This window comes from Colius striatus, chromosome Z (genome assembly GCF_028858725.1).
Source record: "Colius striatus isolate bColStr4 chromosome Z, bColStr4.1.hap1, whole genome shotgun sequence".
In the NCBI taxonomy this organism is placed as follows: domain Eukaryota; kingdom Metazoa; phylum Chordata; class Aves; order Coliiformes; family Coliidae; genus Colius; species Colius striatus.
Window position 1 is genome coordinate 60,223,520 of NC_084790.1, and position 24,244 is coordinate 60,247,763.

The following is a 24,244-nucleotide window of genomic DNA, read 5'->3' on the forward strand; positions in this document are numbered from 1 at the left end:
ATAGAAGGCTATCAGGTTGGTTAAACAGGATTTCCCCTTAGTGAATCCATGCTGAGTCCCCCAGGTAACCACCTTTTCCTCATAGTTTAGTGATAACATTGAGGACAAGTCTTTCCATCACCTTTCCAGGGATGGAGGTGAGGCTGACCGGCCTGAAGTTTCCTGGGTAACTGTATTAACTGTTTCCTGGGTAACTGGGTAATGTATAGTGCAACATCTGTGGTTAACATGAAGTAACGTGCACATAAGAATGAGGTATAGGACAAAAAGTTACCATAACGGGAGGAGTTTTATCTCTTAAAAAATACCTGTGTCTCATTACCATTTTTCTGTCTTCAAAGCTTACTTTTATCCTGACACAATTTAACAAATTAATAAAGCAGACATATGATTTTACAAGTCTGAGAGAATCTGAGACACAGTGAAAGAATCTACTTACCCACACTCAATCAGCAAGTCTGAATAAGCTAGGACTACAACCTGATTTCCATTTTTTTAAGGGACTGTGTGCACATGCACTTCTTCATGGCAAGCCCTATCTCTCATGATGTTGTAAAATAATTGAAAGCAACAATTAACATTTAACTGTGAAGAACAAACATCCAAAGACAATGAAAAGCAGACAAAGCAAGAACAATGCAATCTTAATTTTCATAATTAACCACTCATTTTTCCCTTGGAATTTGGAGCTGCAGAATCCTAACAAGGGTTTCTTCATTATTTTAGAAGCCACTTACAATTTCAGTCATTCATTTGAAATATTCAGTCATCCACACTGAATGCTAAAGAAAATTTAATTAACTAAACAATGGGTAAATTAACCACTACTGTAATTCTCTGAAAGTCAAAATTATACCTCATCTTATAAAAAAGATAATCCAGAAAGTCTGCTATGAATCATAGATGTTAACTGTCTTAGGGGCTGCAGTGACAATGACTTTTCTACAAACAGCAGTAAGACTCACTTAAAAGTTTATTGGCCACATGCTTCTCTTTGGAATCACATGTGACGTCTACATACTGACCTGAATGTGAGAAAGCGAATGATGTGTTCAGAGACCTGATTAACATCTAAATAAGTATTTTGTTTACTGGTAGAGAAAAATAGTAATTTTTCAATGACCTCCATCTCAAAGGTAATCCTGTGGAAAATGACAGTAGGTTGTCACCCATACCACAACCTGGCATAATTTTAGGTCTTAGAAAAGGCAACGTGATATGTGTTCAGGCTATTACAATAAAAGCACAGAGCATGACTTGTCAGATTTTACTAACGTATTGCTGTAGGTGATGATCCAGATTAATTTTGCCTGACTTCAGGCCAGGAGAGGATTAATCTTTATAAAAAAGAGCCAAGTCACACTTTAAAAATGCTCATTTCTGTATACTGGTCACAGGATCATAGGTCAGGCAGCACAGATAAACAACATGAATCTGGGGCCAAGAGCTGGATAAAGCAATTGTCTAATTTATAAAATTCTCATTGGCGATTTTATACAAAAAACATTAGTCTGACTTTTCATTTTTCCATACTATTATTCTATAGGAAGAATACGTTATTTACAGAGAATAGTTATCTTCCACTGCATCACTCACAAAAATGTGCCTGCATATGTATGAATTAACAAATTACAAAGCAGTAGCTTTTCCTACATTTCAGAAACTAATTAACTTACTTGACACATACACAGTAACACCCTTAAAGAGAACGATCCCTAAAAATTATGGAGGTAGCAGTGGTTTTAAGGGATGAGGTGTCTGATAACAGACTATTACAGGCCCACTATACAAGAATTGCTTTGAGATTTATAATAAACCAAAAACTGCCTATATGACAAGACATGTCAGACTGTGAAACACTACAGTGAGTGCCCTTTTCGAGTTGAAGTCCAAGGGCACTGAAAGATGATAAAATCTGTTGTGCTTGCTCTGAGTACAAAAGAAATTGCTTTATTTGTTTGCTAGGGGTGATTTAATATGGAAGGAGGGCAGCTTAGAAGCTTGGAATTACACAATAGCACAGCCAGACCACAGAAGATGCAATATTGTAATTCTCAGTGTCCTGACTTTGGAGCTTAATTTCACTTTCATCACAATTAACAGCAAACTTTGCCCTCAACTTCAGTTCTAACTTAGATTCAGTGTATACCTTTCCTCCACAAAAAATAAAAATGAAGAATTCCTGGTATTATAAAAATCTACACCTGCAGGTTTGTTCAAGTCCAATTTAACTTTTTCCCCTACTATTTCTCCCAAGATTAAGGATGGACAGTAATGTTGATGACAGGAAGAATTCCAGGCAGAAATCTATTAACATTTCCAACTTTGGCAAAAATGGTTCCTAATAAGACTATGCTTACCAAGATGATTAAAAAGTAGCATGCCTCTAAATGTGTGGTACCTGGTTTGTTTGCTAGTTTCCATCAAGCCTCACCATTGTTTTACCACCCTCCTCTCAGATTCCATGTGGTCTGCCTAGCCTCAAAACACTGATCATTGTTTCTCTTGCATGCAGTAACCCAATCAATCAAGCAGAAATAATCTTCCCACAGCACACTGTACAGCAAATGTGTGAGTCTGCAATTTTTAATACACCTTTACAGAGCCTACTGCTGTTATTTTGACAGTGTATTTCTTCACCCATGTCCATGTGCAAGATTATAAATCAGCATTTATTTCCCATGACCCTTAATATGAAAGAAGAGATTGCATGCTTTTGGATGCTAGCAATATATACTCTATATTATATTCCAAATAACCTTATTGAATTGCTTGCAAGTAAAGATAGATAAAGGAAGTTATCTAAATAATTCATTCAGTAATTTCAATACGATTTTAAAACACTTATTTTCAATATTTATATTTGCAAATAATTGCTGATATATTGGGATCACAATATTCATAAGAATCTAAACGGTGGACATCAGGAGGTTGATGCATCCTTTTTTCTGTTGTATCTGGTGACAGGACAAGGGATAATGGTAAGAAGCTGGAACACAAAATGTTCCACTTAAACACAAGGAAAATCCACTTTGCTGTGAGGGAGCCCTGGCACAGGCTGCCAGGGAGGGTGTAGAGTCTCATTCTCTGTAGGTTTTCAAAATCCACCTGAACATGTTTCTGTGTGTCCTGATCTAGGTGGACTTGCTTTAGCAGGGGGGTTGGACCACATGATCTCTAAAGGTCTCTTCCAACCCCTACTATTTAGTGATTCACCAACTTATGTAAAAATGTATTTGCAGGTAATTAGGCAATAGGTCTGGCAACTTTTATGTTCATTTGCTTATGAATACTTATGCTTTTTGGATAGATATGTTAAGTGAAAAAAGTAATAATTTAAATTCACATTCCAATTTACTGCATAGTTCCTTGCTTATATAACATATTTTAGGTACCATAATTCCAGCTGTTCGCCTTTGCTATGAATAAGAAATGGACTATTCTCTGCATGAAATGTCACACAGCAAAGACTTGTGCCCTGGGCCATTCCCATGATAGAATGAAGTCCTGATTACCTCACTGGTAAGTGAGACATCATACTTCACCAGTGATGGAGACCTGTCTCTATTCCTGTAGGAAGAAACAGGACAGCAGGAATTACTAATATGATATATTAAGGTATAATACAATATGTCAACAGCTTGGTGTGTCATGTCCTCACCCTCAAGCAGAAGTGGTTTGTTGCTTGGAAGGAGTCAAAATTTAAGGGGAAAACAGAGATATATTTCTCTGAACAGCTAATCTAGAAAAAGAACCTATCAGAAATATGCTGCTCAGAAATTTTAAATATTTGAGTAAGACTTATTGAAACAGGTTACTGGGCAGGAGACAGGCAAAACAATGTAGGAAGCATGCAAAGTACCATACTTCGTATCTGCACCGTACCTCATTGACTTTTTAAACGGTCTACATGGCACCTTTCAGACTCATGATTATGCATATTTGAGTGCATGTGTACATCTAAGTGTGCCTATACACACACAAATGGTAAATGGTTCCAGTACAGACTGAGAATAAGACAACTGGAAGTTCACAAAAATCACTTCGTTATAATGTATAGAGTAGGATTTTACTGTCAGCAAGTAGAGATTTTCTCAGAAACTGAACACAAAAACAAATGGCAATATTCTTTCAAAATTTAGTCTATGGCCATTCTCTTACTAAATTTTGGAGGAAAATTGTCATTGGTTTTGAGAGAGATTCAGGTATCCTGTCTGTGACACCTAGAGAGAAACCAGCACTGCTGTGCCTGCTTCAAAGTCTTTGATCAAAAACTTATTCTGAACTGGAGAACTTACTGTTTGTCATGATTTTCAACACAGAGAGGAAATAATAACTACTTCTTAATAAGGATTTGCAGAGTGTTTAATAATTCTTTATTTTGCCACAGTATTTAAAAATCCAGCCAAGATGAAGCCTTCAAACAGGATTTGCCTCCACCCAGAAACATTCTAAATCAAAACAAGGTGTTCCAAATATATACAGTGAATATTAGGAATAAAGAAGAAAAGTAAAGAACATTTAAAAAGCAATAAAATTACGCAGAAACAAAAGATAGCCACTGGAATGTATGATATTTCAAATTACTTCAGATGACTGATTCAAGAATGAATAAATAACTTAATAACATGAACTATATGAACTATTCCTGGACAAAGAAATTTCTACAATTTCAGAATCAGAGTCCTTTTCCTCTGAAACATATGACTGCCATAAATTTTAGCTAAATTATAGGCTTGGTAATTTTGTCTGGGAGCAATAAAAGGAATTTAATTAGTAACTTGGTAAAAGCTTGCATCACAAAGCAAACAACAAAATTAACATCTGATTAATCGCAAAAGAGGTGCTCATCCTGTAGCATTACAAACCCTGCAAACTTCAACCTCCTTCCTCGGACAAAAGCCTACTTAACTGGACAGGTCTCAAATCTTGACCTCAGGTACCCCACACACAGTCTGTGACAGTGAACATGCCTTTCCTCAGTGCTCTCTACATGCTAGAGCTGTTTTACAGCTATGTGAGAGGGTGAAAAGTTTACACTAGCTGGTTATGCAATAAATGTCACTGGTATTACTAATGATTTTAGACTAGACTCCCAGCAGTAAGCAGTTAAGCAGGATTAACTCCTGAGGAAAATGATTAATTTGTCAGTGTAGTATGCAGTACAAGTTCTATGCTATCTTTATTCTTCCTCTCACAAGAAACTATTTTGCACCAATCTATTCATGCATTAAAGTTAGTCCTTCATAGAGGCACTAATACCACCTCTTAAGCCTATTCTCACATGCTCCCCTTAAAAGAAATCATCCAAGATCATTGCTATTTATGGCTATTCATATAAATGAACACAACTTCAATGATACAGAGGACTGTGGAATAGCAATGGAACAATGCAAAACACAGTAACTGAGTAGCAACTATTCTTTGAACTGCCCTGATGAAATTGATTCTGATAGGGACAGGAAAATTATCCAAAGTGAGCCACTGTTGACTAAGGCAAAGCAGCAGCTATACCATCAGATAAAGCTGCTTTGCAGGCAACGTGAGCACCGAATCCTCCACCTGCTGTAGAAAAAAGTACATGATTAACACTTAAAGCTCTGACTTCCCTCCAAGCCACAAGGCTCACTTCCACTGTAAGCAAGGCAGTGGCTGTTTTTCCAAGACTGATTTTTTCATTTCTCCTTTTGAGATATGAACACAAAACACATCCACGTGTAATAAATAATCAGTAACTCAATGACTGCTTGGATGATGAGGAAAAGACTGAGACTATGCCAAAGATACAGGAGGCTAAGCATACATCAATGTATGTAAAATTATATACACGACGAATCATACTTTCCTTACCAGGTATCCTCAAGGGAATTTATGTTTTTCCATCATGAGGTACTGACAGAAGGAACTATGATTTCATAGTTGTCTATGCATCTAGTGTGATGGAGATCAGATTATCATCTTGGTACTCCGGTATTAAAATTAATAAAAGTGAAAACACTTGTGTCTGTGTTAAAAATACTGAGTTGAGAACATTCTGCAAGAAGAATTTCTTATTGACAGTCCAGATTTCAAGAATTTTTAAATTCACAGCTAAGTATTACTAAGGTATTTGCTTTGTACTGATAAAGAGCAATTTTCAAGAGAAGTACTTACTGAGTAGTTTTGGATTAAGATCACCTTTCCTTTTATAAACCACCTGTACTTAACCTTATGATGCATAACAACCGATCTGTGTTTAATAAATTATCCTTGTAGGTTTAAAAAAAAAGTTGTCAGTGCCAGTAAAGAATTTGAATCTCTAGTTTGTGCCAACAGCACACTTACTGCTATACAGATTAATGGAAGCAGCCATTATATTAAATAATAAAAAGCAATATTTAAATAAGAGGTGGCTGAAATACAATACAATATGGCTGATTTAAGTTAAGGTTAAGGAAACACCATACTTTATTCTACAGAATTAGTGACAGCACACTAGTCATAGTTCACAGGTTATGCAAAACATTGTAGATAACTGAGGCGAAATTAAGAAACCTCATTCTCTATAGAAAAGTTTATTCAGCAAAAAACATTGCTATATAGGTAACAGTTCCTAATTGTTATAGGTATTACAGCTGTTTACTTATACTGATCTCCAACATATCTTCTCATCTCTTCTATACCTCATATGTAAAACACTTAATATTCATTCATCCTGTATAGTTCTTTCAAAGTGTAAACTTTCAGACTTTATTTGTCTTGATATTTCTTTGCTTTGCTGACTAAAATGAGATTTAAATTTCCAGTCAAAAGAACCACGGGAAGCTGTTTTAATTTTCAAATACTGGCACTGTATTGATCACTGTTTACTGGAAAGCGCTCACTATCTGTATCTAAGGGGTAAAAGGCTAACAAGTGTCCACATCCCATGTTGCCTTATACTATCTTTATAAAACACACAAATGTCTGACCACAAGTCAGACAGTCCACTTTAGGTTTAGTCCTTTCAAAAGTATGGAAGATCTCTAAATAATTTATATGGTTAAAAAAACCTCATCTTTCTAAAAACCCCGGACAACGATGGGCATGTATCTGAAGCACTGTTCTGACCGTTACACCTTTCCAGTTGTACAGTAGTACTTTTGTTACAGGTTTTTCTTCAAACATACTATCCTATACGCAGTAATAAATTCAAACTGGTTTTAATCTTCTACAGTTACAAAGCAAACTGCTTGAATTCTTAGAAACAATTTCAGATGGAGAAAGTATCACAAAGGGGCCACTTTCTCACCTTTCTAACTCTGACACTGGAAAACTGTCTCCTCTGAATAAGATCAACAAAAACACAGATCTTTTAACAGCACAGAAGCCCTTCATCAAAACTAACTTTTTGGTATGTGGCCCTGGTAGCATAGTGGTGGCTACCTAATGGAGTGTCACCACTCAAAGGCCAAGGCCATCCTGATGTCAGCAGTCAATGTACTATGGCACACTCAACACTGATAATAATCACTGCCCCACCAGCCACATCTCACACTTTAAAAGAGATAAATACCTATACCTGCTCTTTAAAAATATGGTATGGAGGGGCTCACTATTGCCTCCTAAAACATAACCAGAAAAAACTAGGGGACTCTGTTGGGCCTTGCCATCCAAAACTTTTGTATGATGAGTGGGGCATCATATGAAGTCATCAGTGAATGTGGGAGATCTGTATGTAAACACAAAAAAGTTGAGCGCTCTCACCACCAGAATCTGATGAGCTTGTAAAAGCCACTGGACTTTGTTAAATACTAGTCTTGGAGAACTAACTTGGAGGAAAAAAAGAAAAGGAATGGGGGTGAGGTGGAATAGCAGTACCATGTTATTCCACCTGGGTCTGGCATTTCTGAGCAAGCCTGGAAGTAAAACTATGACATCCACAGAGGTCCTCTGTTTAAGAGTGAGTGCCTTCAGAGTTTAAGTAACCCCAGACAGGCAGATACTGCTGTACTGATTTAAAGTTTAGAAATTCCACCTACATCCTCCTGTGACTCCCACATCCTGTTGAGGATCCAGACCCAAGTACTCAAAATTGAGATGACAGTAGGAAAATCATTTATAAAGTCTCCAGATTTTGAGACTGCATATTGCTCTCTTTATTCGGCTTCTAGCACAATGAATTTAATCATATCTGGAGTTCTGAAATACAGCATGATGAACATTTCCCAATATAGCTGGTTTTGTGTAGCCTCTGACTTCTCTTTAATTACATATGCTTTTAAAATATATTGATAGATGTATTATTCCCTTGCTGTTCATTTAAAGGAGGCATAATTTTAGTCTTCCTTTTCCCAGCACAATTAGCAAGGATTGCCTAATGAATCTTTGTGGATGGCCATGATTTAGGAGCATTTAATATACACTGCATTTCCTGACTGTCACTTTCTGCTCATTACCAGGGTATATACATAAAAAACCCAGATACTCTAGTGGTGAAAACCACTATAATGATTTCTTTGTAGTCAGTGAATTACTGAGAGTTGCTAAAATGAACTGAGAAGAGTATCCATTTCACTGTAATAATGGTGGCATCAGCCTTCAAGTACATCAGTAAGAGTCCTAAACTGAAACAGTACCAAATACTTAAAGCAAATTAACAAACAATATTACTCCAGTAGCAGTAACTAACATAGAAGCAGCTTGAAAGTTTAAGATTATAAAAGCTGATAAAACTTAACACAAAAGCAGGCTTTTATCACAAGGAAACATGGTACAAAGACAGCAGTGATGCTCATGTTAAAACCATATTTAAAACAAGGCAATCACCCTGCTTTACCTTGGTATGGAAGACCCACATACTCACAGCTCTATGTTCACACACAGTCTTGCACAAGTAGACCAACTGTGAAATGTCTGTAGAACAAGACTTGGATGTCCCTATGAACTATGAAACGCCACTTTAAAATATCTTTTTGGTGGTGAGAGAAGAAAGTAGCTATTCTATAGTTATGGTTACTAGGATTTAAAATTGAGACGCCTTGAAAAAGATCTGTTCAGGAACTCAAGCTACTTACAAACTCAGACCTTTTGCAAATTCAATATTTTTCCTGTACACATGCAAGTAATTGTGTTTTTCCTTAAACCCATACTAGATCATACATTGCAAGTGTCTCTGTGTGTGTTAATACAGCCACCAAATACAGAAATACCTAACAATCCTGTTAACAACCTTTCTTTTAGAATGCAAATACTGCCATTCAATGCTTGACAACACACTGAGATCAGTATAGATCTTAAAATATCACACATAAGCTATTCAAGCTTCTTAAAACAACAATTGGCAATAAAATAATGTCAAACTATGACTTGTTAGTAAAAATAGCTCATTTTACAAATGTAATTCTCTTTAAATGTAGAAAACCTGTAACTGTCTTGTATATACCATAAGCTATTTATCTGAAATGGCACTGTCAGTGAAACATGTCATTGCACAATATCCCAGTGCCACCCACATTCTGTTTTTCGAGTTGCCAAACAGAACTGTTTTGAATTATTTAGTGAGCTATCAGATTAAAGTATTTCTACAATGATCTTTATGTTACATTGAAGCAATACAGGTACTTAGAAATGTAATTTCATATGATCTAATATATTCAGCATGCCTTCACCAATATTGACTATGAAGAAAAGATTTAAACCTCAGCAGAAGGTCCAAAGAGCTTTATTTTAAAGAACATTGTATGTTGGCTTTTCCCATTTTCCTCTTTCTGTCCCTTATTCTCAATTTCAAGCTTCTGTTTTTGAATACCTTTGCTCAACTGAGGAAGATGTAGATTCATACAAAAACTTCCTCCCCAGTTCTAAAAAAAAAAATCACGTTCTTTGCAGAACAGCTACATAAAACCTAAAAATCATGTCACAGAATAAGTTAGGCTGGAAGTGACTTTTGGAGGTATGTGGTGGTAGGATCACTCTACTTCCTGCAGGTCCCATTCAGGGCAGCCCACAGGGCTCATTGTCACTTGTCAGGGATGAATCTTAGTCTGCATATGCCATATGCCACCCTATATTGTAGAACTTAGTCATCTGGTGTTCATTCTGTCTTTTCAAGCTACCTTGCTTTTCCATCTTTCCTCCATTTTTCCATCCTTGTCACAGTGATCTCTAGAGTTCATCAGTATCAGACTGCAATCAGGCTTCCTTAAGGGTGAGGCAGAGCATGAGACTATCCACAGTTCAAGCTGGACCATGCCAACACATCCCATGAACTTTAAATGCAAAAAGCTTACAGTCTGCTCTCACCAGTGTCTCCAAATTGCTGCCAAAACTCAAGTTACCTTAACCCTTTAAGAGAACTTTAACCCTTTAAGGATCCTGACTGTATCAGTTTAAAGGGTTGTGAAAGAAAATAGTGAACACAATGAAATTGATATCGAGTACTACGTCTGCATTCTCATTTGTACACACAATTGATGTGCTACAAAAAAGTATAAAAACTAGTCAAGCTCAAATATTCAGTTTTCCAGCACATGAAAAATGCTTTAATTCTTGAAAACAGGGGAGAGAGAATGGAAATCTAGAAGACATCTATAGATATATGTGTTCTAGCAACCCAATGAATACATACAGAACAAGTGATGGCCAAATAGAAAAATAATTATGTACCCCAGACCTTTTTCTAAAGAAAATCCTGTTTGAGAATGTAAAACTTTCTTCAGCCTTTCAATGTGACTGATAATAATGAAGTCACATTAAAATATATTTTACATCTCAAGAGGTTTTTTATCTGATCAGATTTTTACTCTTTGATAATCATTTGCTAATAAGATACCTAAACCTTCAACTATCCAGCTTTATGATGCCTTATTTAGATCTCTCAACTTTGTTGAGCTGCTTTAAGATTCCAACACAAAGCCTTAAAGATAAATACGGCAGGCATGGTTTTTTAACAGAATGCTTTGCCAGTTCAGTAACAGCAGAATCAACAACAGATAGGCAGGAGTATTGGTTAGAGAAAAGAAGAGAATTTTCTACTTGTGAAATAAAGTTCTTTCAAGATACTCTGAGCCACCAACTTCAGGGAGCTACCTAGTGATTCTCTGTCCTAATGGAGAAAAAAAGGAGTGAAAAAATTCCATTAGAAACAATTGAGATAGCATATCAAATGCATAACTTACTAATTTGATTACACACAAATTTATTTTGCACTGATGTAGCACACTCTTGATAACTGGAAGCAATTTAGGCTAACATGTAACACTGTAGAAATGAGGAATCCTTTGCTACCAAAAACCAAGACTCACTTCTGCAGTACTTACAGTCCCCACTGGTTAGGAAACAAACACCCACATGCATTGCATTCACTACTAAGCACCAGATGCTGAACTGCAAAAACATTTTATCATAGAATCATTTTGGCTAGAAAAGGCCTTTAAGAAGATTGAGTCCAACCGTTAACCCAGCACTATCATGTCCACTGCTAAATTGTGTCCCTAAGTTCACATCTACATGGCTTTTAAATACTTCCAAGGATGGTGAGGCAACCACTTCCCTAGGCAGTGTGTTCCAATGCTTGACAACCCTTTGCAGTGAAGAAATTTTTCCTAATAGCCAATCCAAACCTTCCCAAGTGCAACGTGAGGCCCATTTTCTCTTGCTTTATCACTTGTCCTCACTACAACTGCCTTTCAGGTAGTTGTCCTCTCAGCCTCCTCTTCTCCAGACTAAACAACCTCTGTTACCTCAGCTGCTCCTCGTAGGACTTGCTCTCTACACTTTTCAGCAACTTCATTGTTCTTCTTTGAACATGCTCCAGCATCTCAATGTCTTTTATTTAGGCAATAACTTTCAAGCTGACGATCCCAGGTGTTTCTATCAGGCTTAGGACTACATGACATGATTTTTCTTTATTTTGTTTCCTTTTTTTTAAGATTTAAAAACTGATAAAAGCCAGTATCTAATGAAGGTAAATAACAAAAACTTCAGTGAGATTCTTTCTAAAGTACGTAACCCTTACTATCAGCAGATCAGTTCATTTATCCTGATAAATCCTGTTCAACTGAATAGTAAAATAACTCATAATGAGTTGTAATTTCAGAATGTTAGCTGAAGATTCAAAAATCTGTCCCTCCAGCATGGCTCATAGAAGAAATAGCTTGGTCTGATACCTTCATGGAAGATATTTTCACCAAGAAGCATAAAATATGTATTAGCTAAATTACAACAAAATTGACAGTATCTTGTTCATCCCCTTCTTCCCCTCAATGATTTATAAATACATTTAATTTTAATGAACTTGAAGACAATTCATGCCAAATATCTCCAGTGAAACATATGATGTAAAGCTTATGGGTTTAGGTAAAGTAGCTGATTTTTTTCATCCCTATTTGAATTCTGTGCATCTATAAGATGAATAGACTATAAGAAAAAATAATGTAACAAACAATAAATGAGGGGTCTTCAAGGTATCTCTTTAAGATCAAGTTCATCCAGAGTTCTTTAAACATTTATTATATTCATCTCCCACGTGGTTTGTTCTGCTACCCAGTTGAAAATAATAAAGCACTTACCACGGCATATAGCTCAGCTACCTGACTCTAGAGCCTCAACAATCCAAGGCAGTTACTTTTCATACTGACTATTGTTTAAGACTACTTATAGATTCGCATCTCCTTCAAATACAGTTTATGGTGAGTTAAACAGTTGCTTCACATACCACAGTCTCTTTGCATCTGTGCATCTGTCATTACACATATTTAGCACAGACTGTCAAAGTACTTACAATGCACTGTAAAATATTATTTAGAAAACCTACTACAGCAGTCCAAGAAGTCCTTCGTTCATCAGGGCAAATAGTTTGTTGGTGTTCAACCTTCTTCTCATTTACTTATAAAATCCCAGTTATGCATTTTGGGAAAGACAAAGATGAACACACTGATATTGGAAAAGGAACAGAACAAAAAAGCAAATATAAAGTTACAAGAAAGTATATAGGTGTTATACTTAGTTAGAAATTAACAATAAAAAAGAACATTTCTGATTTCCTTTTTGGTGGACTTTTTTTGTAGCTTGTCCTAAAACTTAAAGCACCTGCCTATACTGCTAAAATACTAATCTCTCTCTTCAAAGTTAGGCATAGACAGAATTGGTTTTCCAAGAGTCACAAGTAAGTATCTTCTCTCTGTAGTTCTACATGTTCTATCTCTCTATTCTCCTATTTATATGCCTGCATACTTGTGTCAGTGAATGGTGTGTCTTCTGAACAACTCATATAGGGTTGTTAAGCGAAAGAAACAAAACTGTGTCCCCTGATACTCTGAATAATTACTAGATAGTAAAACTTTATCTGATTAATAAGCCTATTACCATACATAACCAGACACTTCCATTTCAGTACTAAACATCTGAATAATATACTGCTATATGAATAAGTATTTATGGGTTCAGATATTTAAGCAGACTATGGCTTTAAGAAGGGAGTTGTTTAAAACATGATAATAATTGCAGACTCACTGAGCCCTCTGTGCATAAATTCCTTTCTCTACTTGTGGTGAGGTATCAGGTCAAAAATTTGTTTGTTTAGTTGCAAATACCATGAATGGGAAACCAGCCTGCATAAACAGAAGATCTTTGCCTTTTGCCATTTCCACCGTTTTTCCAGAGATTTGTTTTTATGTAATTGCCACTAATAGCAATTGGAAGTTTATACTGTATATTAGCATCAGTAGATGAAAAACATGGACAAAAATACCTTAGTACACTGTCCTGAGTGATTCGCTTCTTTTTTTTTTGAGAGAAAGTGCATTACAAGTCTTTAAAAAGCCAAATTTAGCCACAGGATCTTCCCAGGACATTGCTACTGCTTTAATCCAAAAGATTAGGGAAAAAATAGTACCTGTATTTCAGACCTCATCAATGTTCCAAAATGCTGAGTAAAGGTTTATGTCTTTTTGCTGGCATTTTTTCTGGCTTTCTGTGTGATTGAGATTATTCTGGAGTTAAAAGCTATTGATTTACTAGAAGCTTACCTTATGGTCTACATTTTCAATCCTACTGGACTGATTAAACAAACAGACCTTTTGGCAAAACACAGAACTTTTTTAGATTGCTTACTGTACTATATTAGGATCCTTATGACATAGAAGGACTCAACACTGACAAGGACATTATTACATATACGCTAATTAAAAATTGACCAACCTTTCCTTCAGCATCTGCTGTTGTATCCTTCTCAACCTTGTTCCGGTTTAAAAACTTCTTCACCCACTCTTCTACTTGAACATTGAACTTCATGAAAGTCACATAGCAAAAATATGCTGTTAGAAGGGTTAAGCTTTCCCACCACATGATCAAGTTATCCAGAAAAAAGATGATTAGCAAGATCAAGTCAACGATGTAGAAGGACACATCTCGAAAGAGTGGCCACCAAGTAAGGTTCAAAATCTCTCTAGAAAATAAAGCACACATTCCAATAACAAACAGGATATTGAACACGGCAGATCCCACTATTGTACCAATACCAACATTGCTGTGGGATATAAACACTCCTATTAAAGAAGTGAAGAGCTCTGGGGCTGACCCACCAGCAGCCATGAAGGTTGCCCCTGCCACATCATCAGATATGGTCAGTTTTTCAGTGATGACTGTCAAGGACGGAACAAAGAACTCATCGCAGACTATGGCTAAGGCTATAAACATGTAAATCATTCCAATTACATGAAGGATGACTGCTCCCTTTCTTCTCTCCTCAAGAGAGAAAAGGTCCGTAGGGTACTCTCCCTTGGCATGATCATCTGTTGTACTGTCGTTCTCAGCTTTCTCTGAACCTGAAGCGCTGTTTTTGTTCTGTTCAGTGAAATCCAACAGAGTTCTTTGGTGCCCACGCACCAGCTTTTGGCTATCCAGGCTGCTGGCCACTGCCATGCTATGTGGTTCCATCTTGAAAAAGGCACTAATCGAAAGAGATAAAGTACTAATGGCCACTACGCTGACGAGAAGCCCTATAACTCGTATCAGTCTCATTTTTTTCCTAACATTCTGGTGCCGTCTGCAACTGAACAGGGGTTCCTCCAAACACCACTCCTCCAAGACACCAGCAACAGTTTTTTTCTGCAGAGTCATCTTCTGTTCTGTGTGAGATGCTGAGGGTGTCAGATATTCCTTCATACTTTTCTCCAGCTTTGATGTTAGAAGCGCTTTAAGAGTCTTCCCAGAATTAAGTACTTTTACTCTTCATGGGAAGTATTTTCTTCATTCGTCTTAAAAGGACAAACAGGTATTATTAATATTAGCGAAACAATGTGTGACTAGAAACTTCTGAAAAGCATGTTACAGACTGGATTAAATTTAGAATTTAAAGTAGAACATTACCAACTGTAACATAAAACCATGTCATATCTCATCAGATACAGCACCAATGTTTTTACTTCAGCAGTAACCCTGCAGATAACAGTCAAATACCTGGACGATTCTATGCCTCTGAGCTACCACTCTCTTCAGCTGCTGACAAAAAATGCTAGTGGAAAGTAAAAACTGGTGCCCAAATGTTGCATGAAAAGCAAAAAACTACTATTTTAATGGATACAACAAAGATTATTACCTCCCACCATGACGATGTCCAAATCCCAAAGGCAGGGGGAGTAACGTATGAAAAAGCAATCAAAGTGCTAACAAGCATCTCATGAGACCTTTCAGCAGCTGAGGTGGTATTAATTGAAATGTTGCGCACCCATAGAGCAACAGCCATTGAAATGTAGGTAAAGCCCTATACCGTTGGAACACAACTGAAATGAAGACCTAACAGAGTTTAATTACTCTGCAACACTGACTTGAATTTGTACAGAAAACTCAGCTTGCTTCTGATCTGACCTAGGACATTGGACTGGACTAGTTAAGACAAATTTTTCATCCACCACTGTCTTTGTTTTGGCTTATGTCACACATTCAGCTGTAAATGTAGGAAGTTACTAAGAATACCTATGTGGTAAGCATCTTTTAAAAACAGCTCCTTAAACAGATCCTTAAGAAAATAGTTTAAATTTACACATGCAGATGATCCTGAAATAAATGAAAGCAGCAAGAAATTAAACTATGTAAGATGGACTATCTGTGTATGCCAGAGCTGCACGTGTTGGACCAGCAGCACTTTTACATCAGGAAAAAATATCCACTATAACAGGTGCTTTGGTTACTGAATTTGAAAAATATATGCAATAAAGAAATCAGTTAAATATACATTATGCATAGTAAGTTGGATTTTAGATGATAAAAAACATAAAATACTTTCCAGATAAAATTGTTAGTTCTTACTATTTCAGCCAAAAAAAATTACTTTGTTACACCACTTATGCAAGTAACAGCTGGGTACCGAGCAGCCTAGTAATCATCAGAATAGTAATTTCGTATTCTCACATACAGAATGACAACATACAGTTATCCCCATAAAAGTTATTAAGCCACGAGCGGGATCTCCCGATATTTATGGACAGCTACCATACTTAGCTCAAATCATAACGCCATGCTCCATCTGCAAGACGTGGCACCACAGCGGAGCTATTTTATTCCCCACCTCGGAGTTACCGGTTGTCGGACTGCCATCACGTACGGAAAGACGGTGGCAGGACTCTGCCGCTGCCCCGCGTACCTGGCAGCGTATGGGCCGCTTGCCCCGCAGCGTTATGCATGTATCACCCGAAAAGGGATAAGGGGCAACCTGCCCGGGCTGTACCCTGTCCCGAAACTCGGTCGACAGCGCCCATCCGCGCCGCTCCCCGCGCCGCCCGCCGCGCAGCCGTTACCCCAGCGCAGCGCGGCGCGACGCAGCCCCCACCGCCCCGCACAGCCCCACCTGCCCTGTCCCTCCGCAGAGATGCCTCGCCTAACTCGGCCCAAGTTCGCACCGTTCCTGCTCCGCGCCCTTCCGCGCTGCACAAACTTTTTCCCTTCTCCTAAAGGCCAGTGGGTTCAGCGCCGGAGAAGAGCCCCTTTCCCCGGCCCCAACCAACCGCCCAAGGCCGCAAAAAGCACCGACCGGCCAGCTCAGGGTACAGGGCAGCCCCCCAGCCCCAGCAGCCGAGTACCACCCGGGTGGCCGGGTATTTGGAGAGGTAAGACCCCGCGCCGCCGAAGCCCAGCCCCCGCCCGCCCAAGCCGCCGGCGCTCACCGGGAGGAGCGCAGCGCTGGTGCTGCGCGCCGGCCGGCGGGTGCTCTACAGGAGCAGGGCAACGCAAAGGCAAACGAACGGACATGGGCAGCGACGACCCCGCACCGCGCCCTCTGCGGCGGCGGCACCACCCATACCGCCCCGCGCTGGGGCGGGGCAGGCCGCCGCTCGCCCCCGCCCAGGGCCTCCGCCCCCGCCCAGGGGGGTCGCTGCGCACTGCAGCACCCTTGGTCCCCGCGATCGCACCCGCAGTCTAGCTGCTGACAACAGCAAGCTGGTGAGGGTTTGCCCCTTTTGGTTCTTCTTGTCTTTATCCCTGTGTCTTGGGTTAGTTGGCACAGATTGATTGAGGTAACATCCAGTGCTTTTAGCAAAGATAATGAGCCTCGAGGAGTGGTGTAATTTTAAAAAGGAGAGGCCTTTCCCTCAAAATGTCCTTTATTCCAAATGTTTTCTGAAGGAAACTGGGAAAAGAAAGAAAATAAGTTCTATTTTAGTTTTGACTCACAAGCCGTGACCTGTCCACTACAAAGTTATTAGTCATTGTTAATTTACTCACAAACAGAAATTTTTGCAAACAGCATTTCAAAGGTGCCACAGAGAGAGATCAATAAAGGCACACTTAGAAAACAGGAGAAGCCTCTAGCTAGAACTGTCCCTTTCTATTTTGATACACATCTGTCAGTGTGGGTGTTTCCCTGATAAATTGTGCTTCATTAAGCAATTGCTGCAAGATTAAAATACAATGGAATGTCACAGTGTAGCTCTATCATAGCTAATTCTTGGTGCTGCATGCTGGATCAATTCCACAGGTGATGCTCTTCTGAAATACCACTTGCACTCCTACTCTATACTGTTGTTAAAAACACCCACGTGACAATCTGTGGATAAATTGAAGTAATCTGGTGTAGGTGTACACGAAGATTCTCACTTGGTCAGGGTAGCTGGGAAAGGCCTCCATGTGGAAATCCTTGAAAAACACGGAGCTCAGGCAGATTTGGCTGGGTTGGGTGGGGTGCATCGGATAGAGGTTGGGGTAAGAGTTTGACAACAGCTCAATAGCACTACTTGGCTTCCAGTGATATACTTCTCATATTCTGAAAAAGTTTACTGTCAACAGTGAACTCTCAATCTCTTTGGGCTAAAGAACTTTCACTTTTACAACTTCTGCCTTCTTTGTTTTGTACTCTGATTTCATCATGTGGCAAACAGAAAACAACCAGTGCTTGGCACTTCTTGAGGAATACAAAAAATGTAAGAGTTTTTATTAAGTGACAAAACGTGGACTTTTTAAGTATTGTTGAGATATCACATGAAAAATAAGGATCATTTGGGTAGGTCTGGGGTGCAAAGTCTACTTGAGTCTCCAGTTTGCAGCACCTGGGTGTTTGGGCTATTTGAATATAAGGCAAGGTGCATAAGTAGATGGTTTCTAGTAGCTTATCTGCACCATGTGTGATGAGCCTGCTGAAATCAGAAGCTACTCCACTACTTCCTATTTCCAAGAAGCCTCATGAAGTAGGACTTTATTTATTTTTTTAAATATTTCGGTTTTGGCTCTTCTCTTGCTGCCATAAACCTTTGACTTGGTAAAAAACAAGCACAGAAGTGTCTTATGTGCAGGAGAGGGAAGGAGAAGGCAGCCAAATGAAAAATCCTGAATGACAAGGTTTCCGAGTACCATGGCAGTACCTTCTGAAGCTGGAAGATAATGCTGATGATGAGGTTACCATGACTACAGAGGCGGCATATTTGAATGAAAATTGATGTTAAGCTTTTAAATGCTAATTGCAGCTGGGAACAGGTGACATTTGAAATATCAAAATTATTGCAACACTTTGACATGTATAACAAGTAAAAAAGGATGAGAAAGATGACAACATAGAGTTAAAACACCAATATTGTCTTTATTGTTAAAGTATGTTACTTCATTTGCTTGTTTGAGGTAATAAGCAAATATATTGCATACAAATCACAGTGCCTGAGGGGCAGAAACTGTTTATATTACTTGAGAAATAGATTCTTGAGGGATATATTGAACAAAATTAAACAGAGTTCTTTAACTACAAGAACAAATTTCCAGCAGCCCATTATAAGAAGCTATTAATATTCAGAAACTCCTTTAAATTCTCAGTGATGAGTAAATCTTACAAGTTTCTGAAGTTAGGAATATCTCTTGTCTCCACTCCATTGATTGGGAAATAAAAGGTGAATATGTACAGGGTGGTACATAGTCCTCACTAGTCAAAGCTGTAAGATAAAATGGCACATAGGCTAGTATCACCGTGTAACTACTGTAATTTTCTGTCATATAAACAGCAAACCAAACTTAGAGCTTTACCCATAATAGGTGCAAAAGATGTTCTTTGTCTTAAACTGCAAGCGTTACTATTAAGCCTCAAAGATACCTGATGTTTCTCTTTCACTTGCTGCAGATTAAATTCTACTTGCTAATGCATGCCTTTTGAAACAGTCTTACTGTAGGTCATGATCGGTTGCAGTGCCAATTTACATTTTTCAACAAATGGTTGGCTTAAAAAGCTTTGAGGGTTTTTTGTCTTGTTGGTTTGTGTTTGTTTTTGTTTGGTTGGGTTTTTTTTAATATACAAAGTGAGAATTCTGAGAGCTTTACCGGTGTTCTGCATAGTTACAATGACCACTGTAAACATCTTTATTAAGGAGGCCCAAGCTAACTGCTTTTTTGATCCCAATTTCTTCTAGTGAACACAGTAACAGGAAAATGTAAATTGAGTATATCTTTAAAAGACAAAAGCCTTTTTGGCCATGTCTGCAGAACACTAAATAACTTGTTTTTCTGATGTAGTGTTTAAAATACTACTTAGACATACTGGGATGGTAAATGTTGTTATCATAGCATGCCAGCCTCTTTAAAGGACAGTACCCATCAATGAAATTACAAATCTTCCTCCTCTTTATCTAGGCATAAGAAATCCATATCAGAGTAGAACCACCACAGTCTAACATCTAGGGATTGTGACTGAAAAAAATATCCTATGGGATATATACTCAAAATTCTGGGTATAGTATAACCAGATGATTATTTTTCCTTAGAAGGTAATTGCACTTTCCAAAAAACAGCAGGATGAAGCAACATGACTTTCTCTTTCTGAGCAGGATGAAGCAACATGACTTTCTCTTTCTGATGACTTTCTCTTTCAGACATGATAATTTTCTCTTCGGAAACTCTTTGTATCGAAGTGCTATGATGTAACCCCAGTGAGCAGCCCTGAAGTCAAGGGGAGTGCTTATTTTGCTATAATCTTTGGCTTACCAGCCTTGCTTATAAGAACACCTACAAGCTGGCAAGTCATCAGCCTTAGAAAAAATTGTTTTGGTGAATGAGCTCCGATGTATCACGTAGCTTGAAGCCTAAACTTCTGTTCCCTGTGACTTGCAACACTTAGGTGTGCTTTGGGGACACAGGTAAAAATTGATATTAGCTACAACTTAAATTTCTTACACAATTTATTTCCAACTAGGCCATTGTCCAGGCAGAGCTGAAGGGAAATGTCTCCTGCTGACCATACTCCTCTCCAAATCTCCAAAATTAAACTGTCTTTGTTACAGTACTCTCACACTGTAGTTACCTTTTCCTTCCTTTTCTCTGTCCTTGTGTTCAGCCTTCTCATATTCCTTGCACTTGATGAATTACAAGTGAATTTCTGCAGCAACCTTGTTTTCAAGTTGTAATTTATATGCCCTTGTGGAGTGTTTCAGGGAAATAAATATAAGGTAAAAAATGTCCTCAAACTAGTGAGAATTTATGAAATAAACACTACAATCTGCTCATTAACTAACTATGCACTGAGTTGCTGTGCAGAGAAGGGAAAATGAAAGAGGGAAAGATGACAAAAACATTTTAGGACTTAAGCCAGTGCTACCCCTTTCGCATTTCCAATAAAAGAGAAGGAAAGTCATGGATCTGTTTTTCTTTTGCATTGCTAGGTCCTTGTATGCATAATACCATTTGGCATTACTCAGAGTCCTGCACATGTGCACTGAAAGTGCCTATACCATGGACTGAAACAGCCCGAGGCCAGGAGACCAGAGAAACCATTTGTCAGCTGGGTTTCAAAATTCTCAGTGGTTGCAGTAGAAACAAAAAATCTTTCAAAGAATAGCTGACATATTTGGCTTTGCATTCGCTAGTGGTCATGGCACTGAGTCATGCTGTATTGAATTTTAGAGTAAGATCAAAAGAGTGGTTTAAAGCAGCACTACAAAATTAATCCCATCAACTGAAAAAACCCAGACCTTTCCACCTAATAAGAGAATCTGGAATCAGAACATAAAAGAGAAGTTGGAACTGAAATTAATGGATGTTTCAAGAATCTTTCAGAAAAATATCCAGGGTTTGGGTTTTTTTTTAAATGGAAGACTATCACAAACTAAATAATTCAAGGATGCATAATCTTCCTGTGTTCATTAAAAGCTTTTTACAGAAATTCATCCCAAAATCTAACCAAATTTCCCAAGCTTATAAACTTGTATCCTGTTGGATAATTCTGATCACAGATGAAGTGCACTGTTCTTTTTGGTGTACTACAGTTGCTATATTTAAGAATCAGATGAATAAGACAGGACAACATAGCAGTTTAAGAGAAGCAGCAAAGAATTATTTCTACAGTTGAGATTTAAGATAAAATACAATAATGAGATCTGGAATTAACTGTACAGAGTTGTTGGTTTGTTTGTTATTTTTAAATCAATCTTGATTGTGATGCAGTATAATGTGAAGGCTAAGATGGGAATAAACAAATGAAGCATAATTTGGAAGGTGTATTAAATACTCAAAAAGCTCAACTGCATTGCCCATTAGAAATTCTAAAGGTCACTGTAACATGTTCATTACATTAAGAACAATTTAAGAAGACAGGTGCAATTACTTGACTTGAAAAAAACTTGGGTTTTTTCCAGATATGTGATCCTTAATGCTGAGAACTTCTGTTCTATGTCAGATCTAAAAGATGTTGACTTTTGCAGCTTCAGATGGTTGACCAGCATTGGTTACTGCAGAATTGGAAAGTCTCTCTCCAAATACCAAATGGCCAATGCCACCTTGAATGCAATCTCTAGTTATGTCATAAAAGCTGGGAAGGTGCTGTACAACCTTGTTTTTCTGTTGCTTTCTGACAGATTTGGACTACCTTCTTGACTGTTACAAACTCGTGACAACTTGCATTACCTCTTTATCTGTGTTTAAGAAGCATGAAATTACAGATAAATGTAAATAAGATTTGAAAATACTTAGTATGCAAAAAAAATATATTCCATTTAGCTCTATTTTTAATGCTAAGAATGAGTAAAGATCTTAACTGATTTCTGTAATTGCTGAAAAAGAATGGCCCTCATATGATTTCTTTGTATCTGATAGTAAATGGTATGCAGCATGAACTAGATCAGAGAATATTTAGCATGTACACAAACTGTAAAATTGAAACCAAGGTGAAGTTTTCAACAAAATAAAAGGTGACACTCTTCACAAAAAACAAAAGACAACTTTTCACATACAAGCTCTGTTTTAGATTTGAAACAGAAACTTTTCTTAAGATTGGCTGTATAAAGAGTTTGAAACACAAATGCATAAGGTTGCGAGCATCTCTTTGGTTGCACAAGGGAAAAAGAAATCTGCCGCTGGGCAACAGGGAAGCAAAAAAAGAAAGTGGTGCCTTTTGGCCCTCTCCACTTACCAGAGAGCCTGTCCAGCAGTGCCCAGGTATTGAAGTTCCATATAACTTGTCTGCCCTCTCTGGATGTGCAGAGAAAATGATTGCCAAACATTTGCTGGCCTGAAGATGATTCTAGTAATTTTTCCAGCATAATAGATGAAAAAAAACAACTGAAATCTGAAAGAGCTTGTTCAGGTCTACATCTGGATATTTTGAGACAAGAGCTGTGCTTCTTACTTGAAGTTTTCTTAGCTTTTATGAACATACCATTTTGATTTATTTTAGAGGGAATGGGCCTGGAAACCAGTTTGGTGATGCACAACTATTGAAGAACAGTCTTGCTGATTGTCATGCATCTGCTGAACAGAGATCAAGCACACCACCTATGAAAGTATTTTTTTTTCAGCAATTATTTTATTGTCAGAACTTCTTGGAAGAACAGTGGATGAACAGAATACTACGTGAAGAGGCAATTTTGCATGATTTGGGGAAAAAGATAGCTATGTGCTGAGATTTTGTGTGTCAAAGCTCAAGTGAAAGATTGGAAATCTCTCCTGGCAAAAGAAGGGCAAATTGCAAATCTACTTTTTTTTTCCCTCGTCAAATTATTTGGTATTTTTTTTCCCCTGCTTTAATGGGAAATCCTCATTTACTTACAAACAACAAAAAGTTGTAGAGTCAAGCAGTTCCACACTGGTGTTGGGGAATAAAGCACTGTGTCTGTCCTTTCTTTTAGCTGCCCAACATGAGAATAAGAGATTTGACGGGCTTTTGATAGCATGAGCATTGATGCTTCATGGTTTGCATGGAAATTCACTTCTCTAAATCTTATTCTTTGCATGTAGACTGTTATGTTGTACCAATGCACAGATGCACCATCAAAAAAAGGTATGGGACTAGCAAATCCCATTATTTAGTAAAGGTGTTTCTTACTAAAGGGACATTTTAGGGAGAATGCTAGGTGTGGGAAGTAAGCTTGTGCTGGACACATACGGGGCTGAAAATCACTTGGGTCAATGTAGGATTTTATACAGTAAATAAAATAAATTGAGTTTTAGGTGTCTTCAGGATAGAGCCAGCTACACTGAAGTGGCTTGTGTGGTCTTGTTTCTGTCACATAAAAGCCAAAGCGGCTTTCGCAACATCGCTCCCTTCTATGAGTGATTTCTACCAGCAACTAGAGATCCCAAGGTATCTGTTCTTCTGTGGCCTAATTAGTCTGCGAGTTCAAATTAGATGCATCAGTCATGAGATTTACCTGAATTTACGAGGTTTTGTTTAGTGTCTGAAATCCTGCCAACCTAGTTGTAGTTCAGTTTTATCCCAGCTGGGTGTTTTATTTTGGCAGAAAGAGAGGGAGAGGTTAGCTGCTTGCAATGCTATTTTTAAAACAAAAGACTTTGCTGGCAATAGAAACTGGAAGTGCAATTA

The 24,244-nt window shown here is 38.0% G+C and overlaps 1 protein-coding gene across 2 annotated transcripts in view; it reads right to left on the bottom strand.

The window, feature by feature from the left end:
* Positions 1-15,081, bottom strand: part of SLC24A2 (solute carrier family 24 member 2) — a 110,990-nt gene extending 95,909 nt beyond the window's left edge. For both annotated transcript variants that reach the window (XM_062017859.1, XM_062017858.1), the window contains exon 1: positions 14,161-15,081. In XM_062017859.1, the coding sequence (XP_061873843.1) occupies positions 14,161-15,081 (921 nt within the window). The remainder of the gene's footprint in view (positions 1-14,160) is intronic.
* Positions 15,082-24,244: the final 9,163 nt, after the last annotated feature.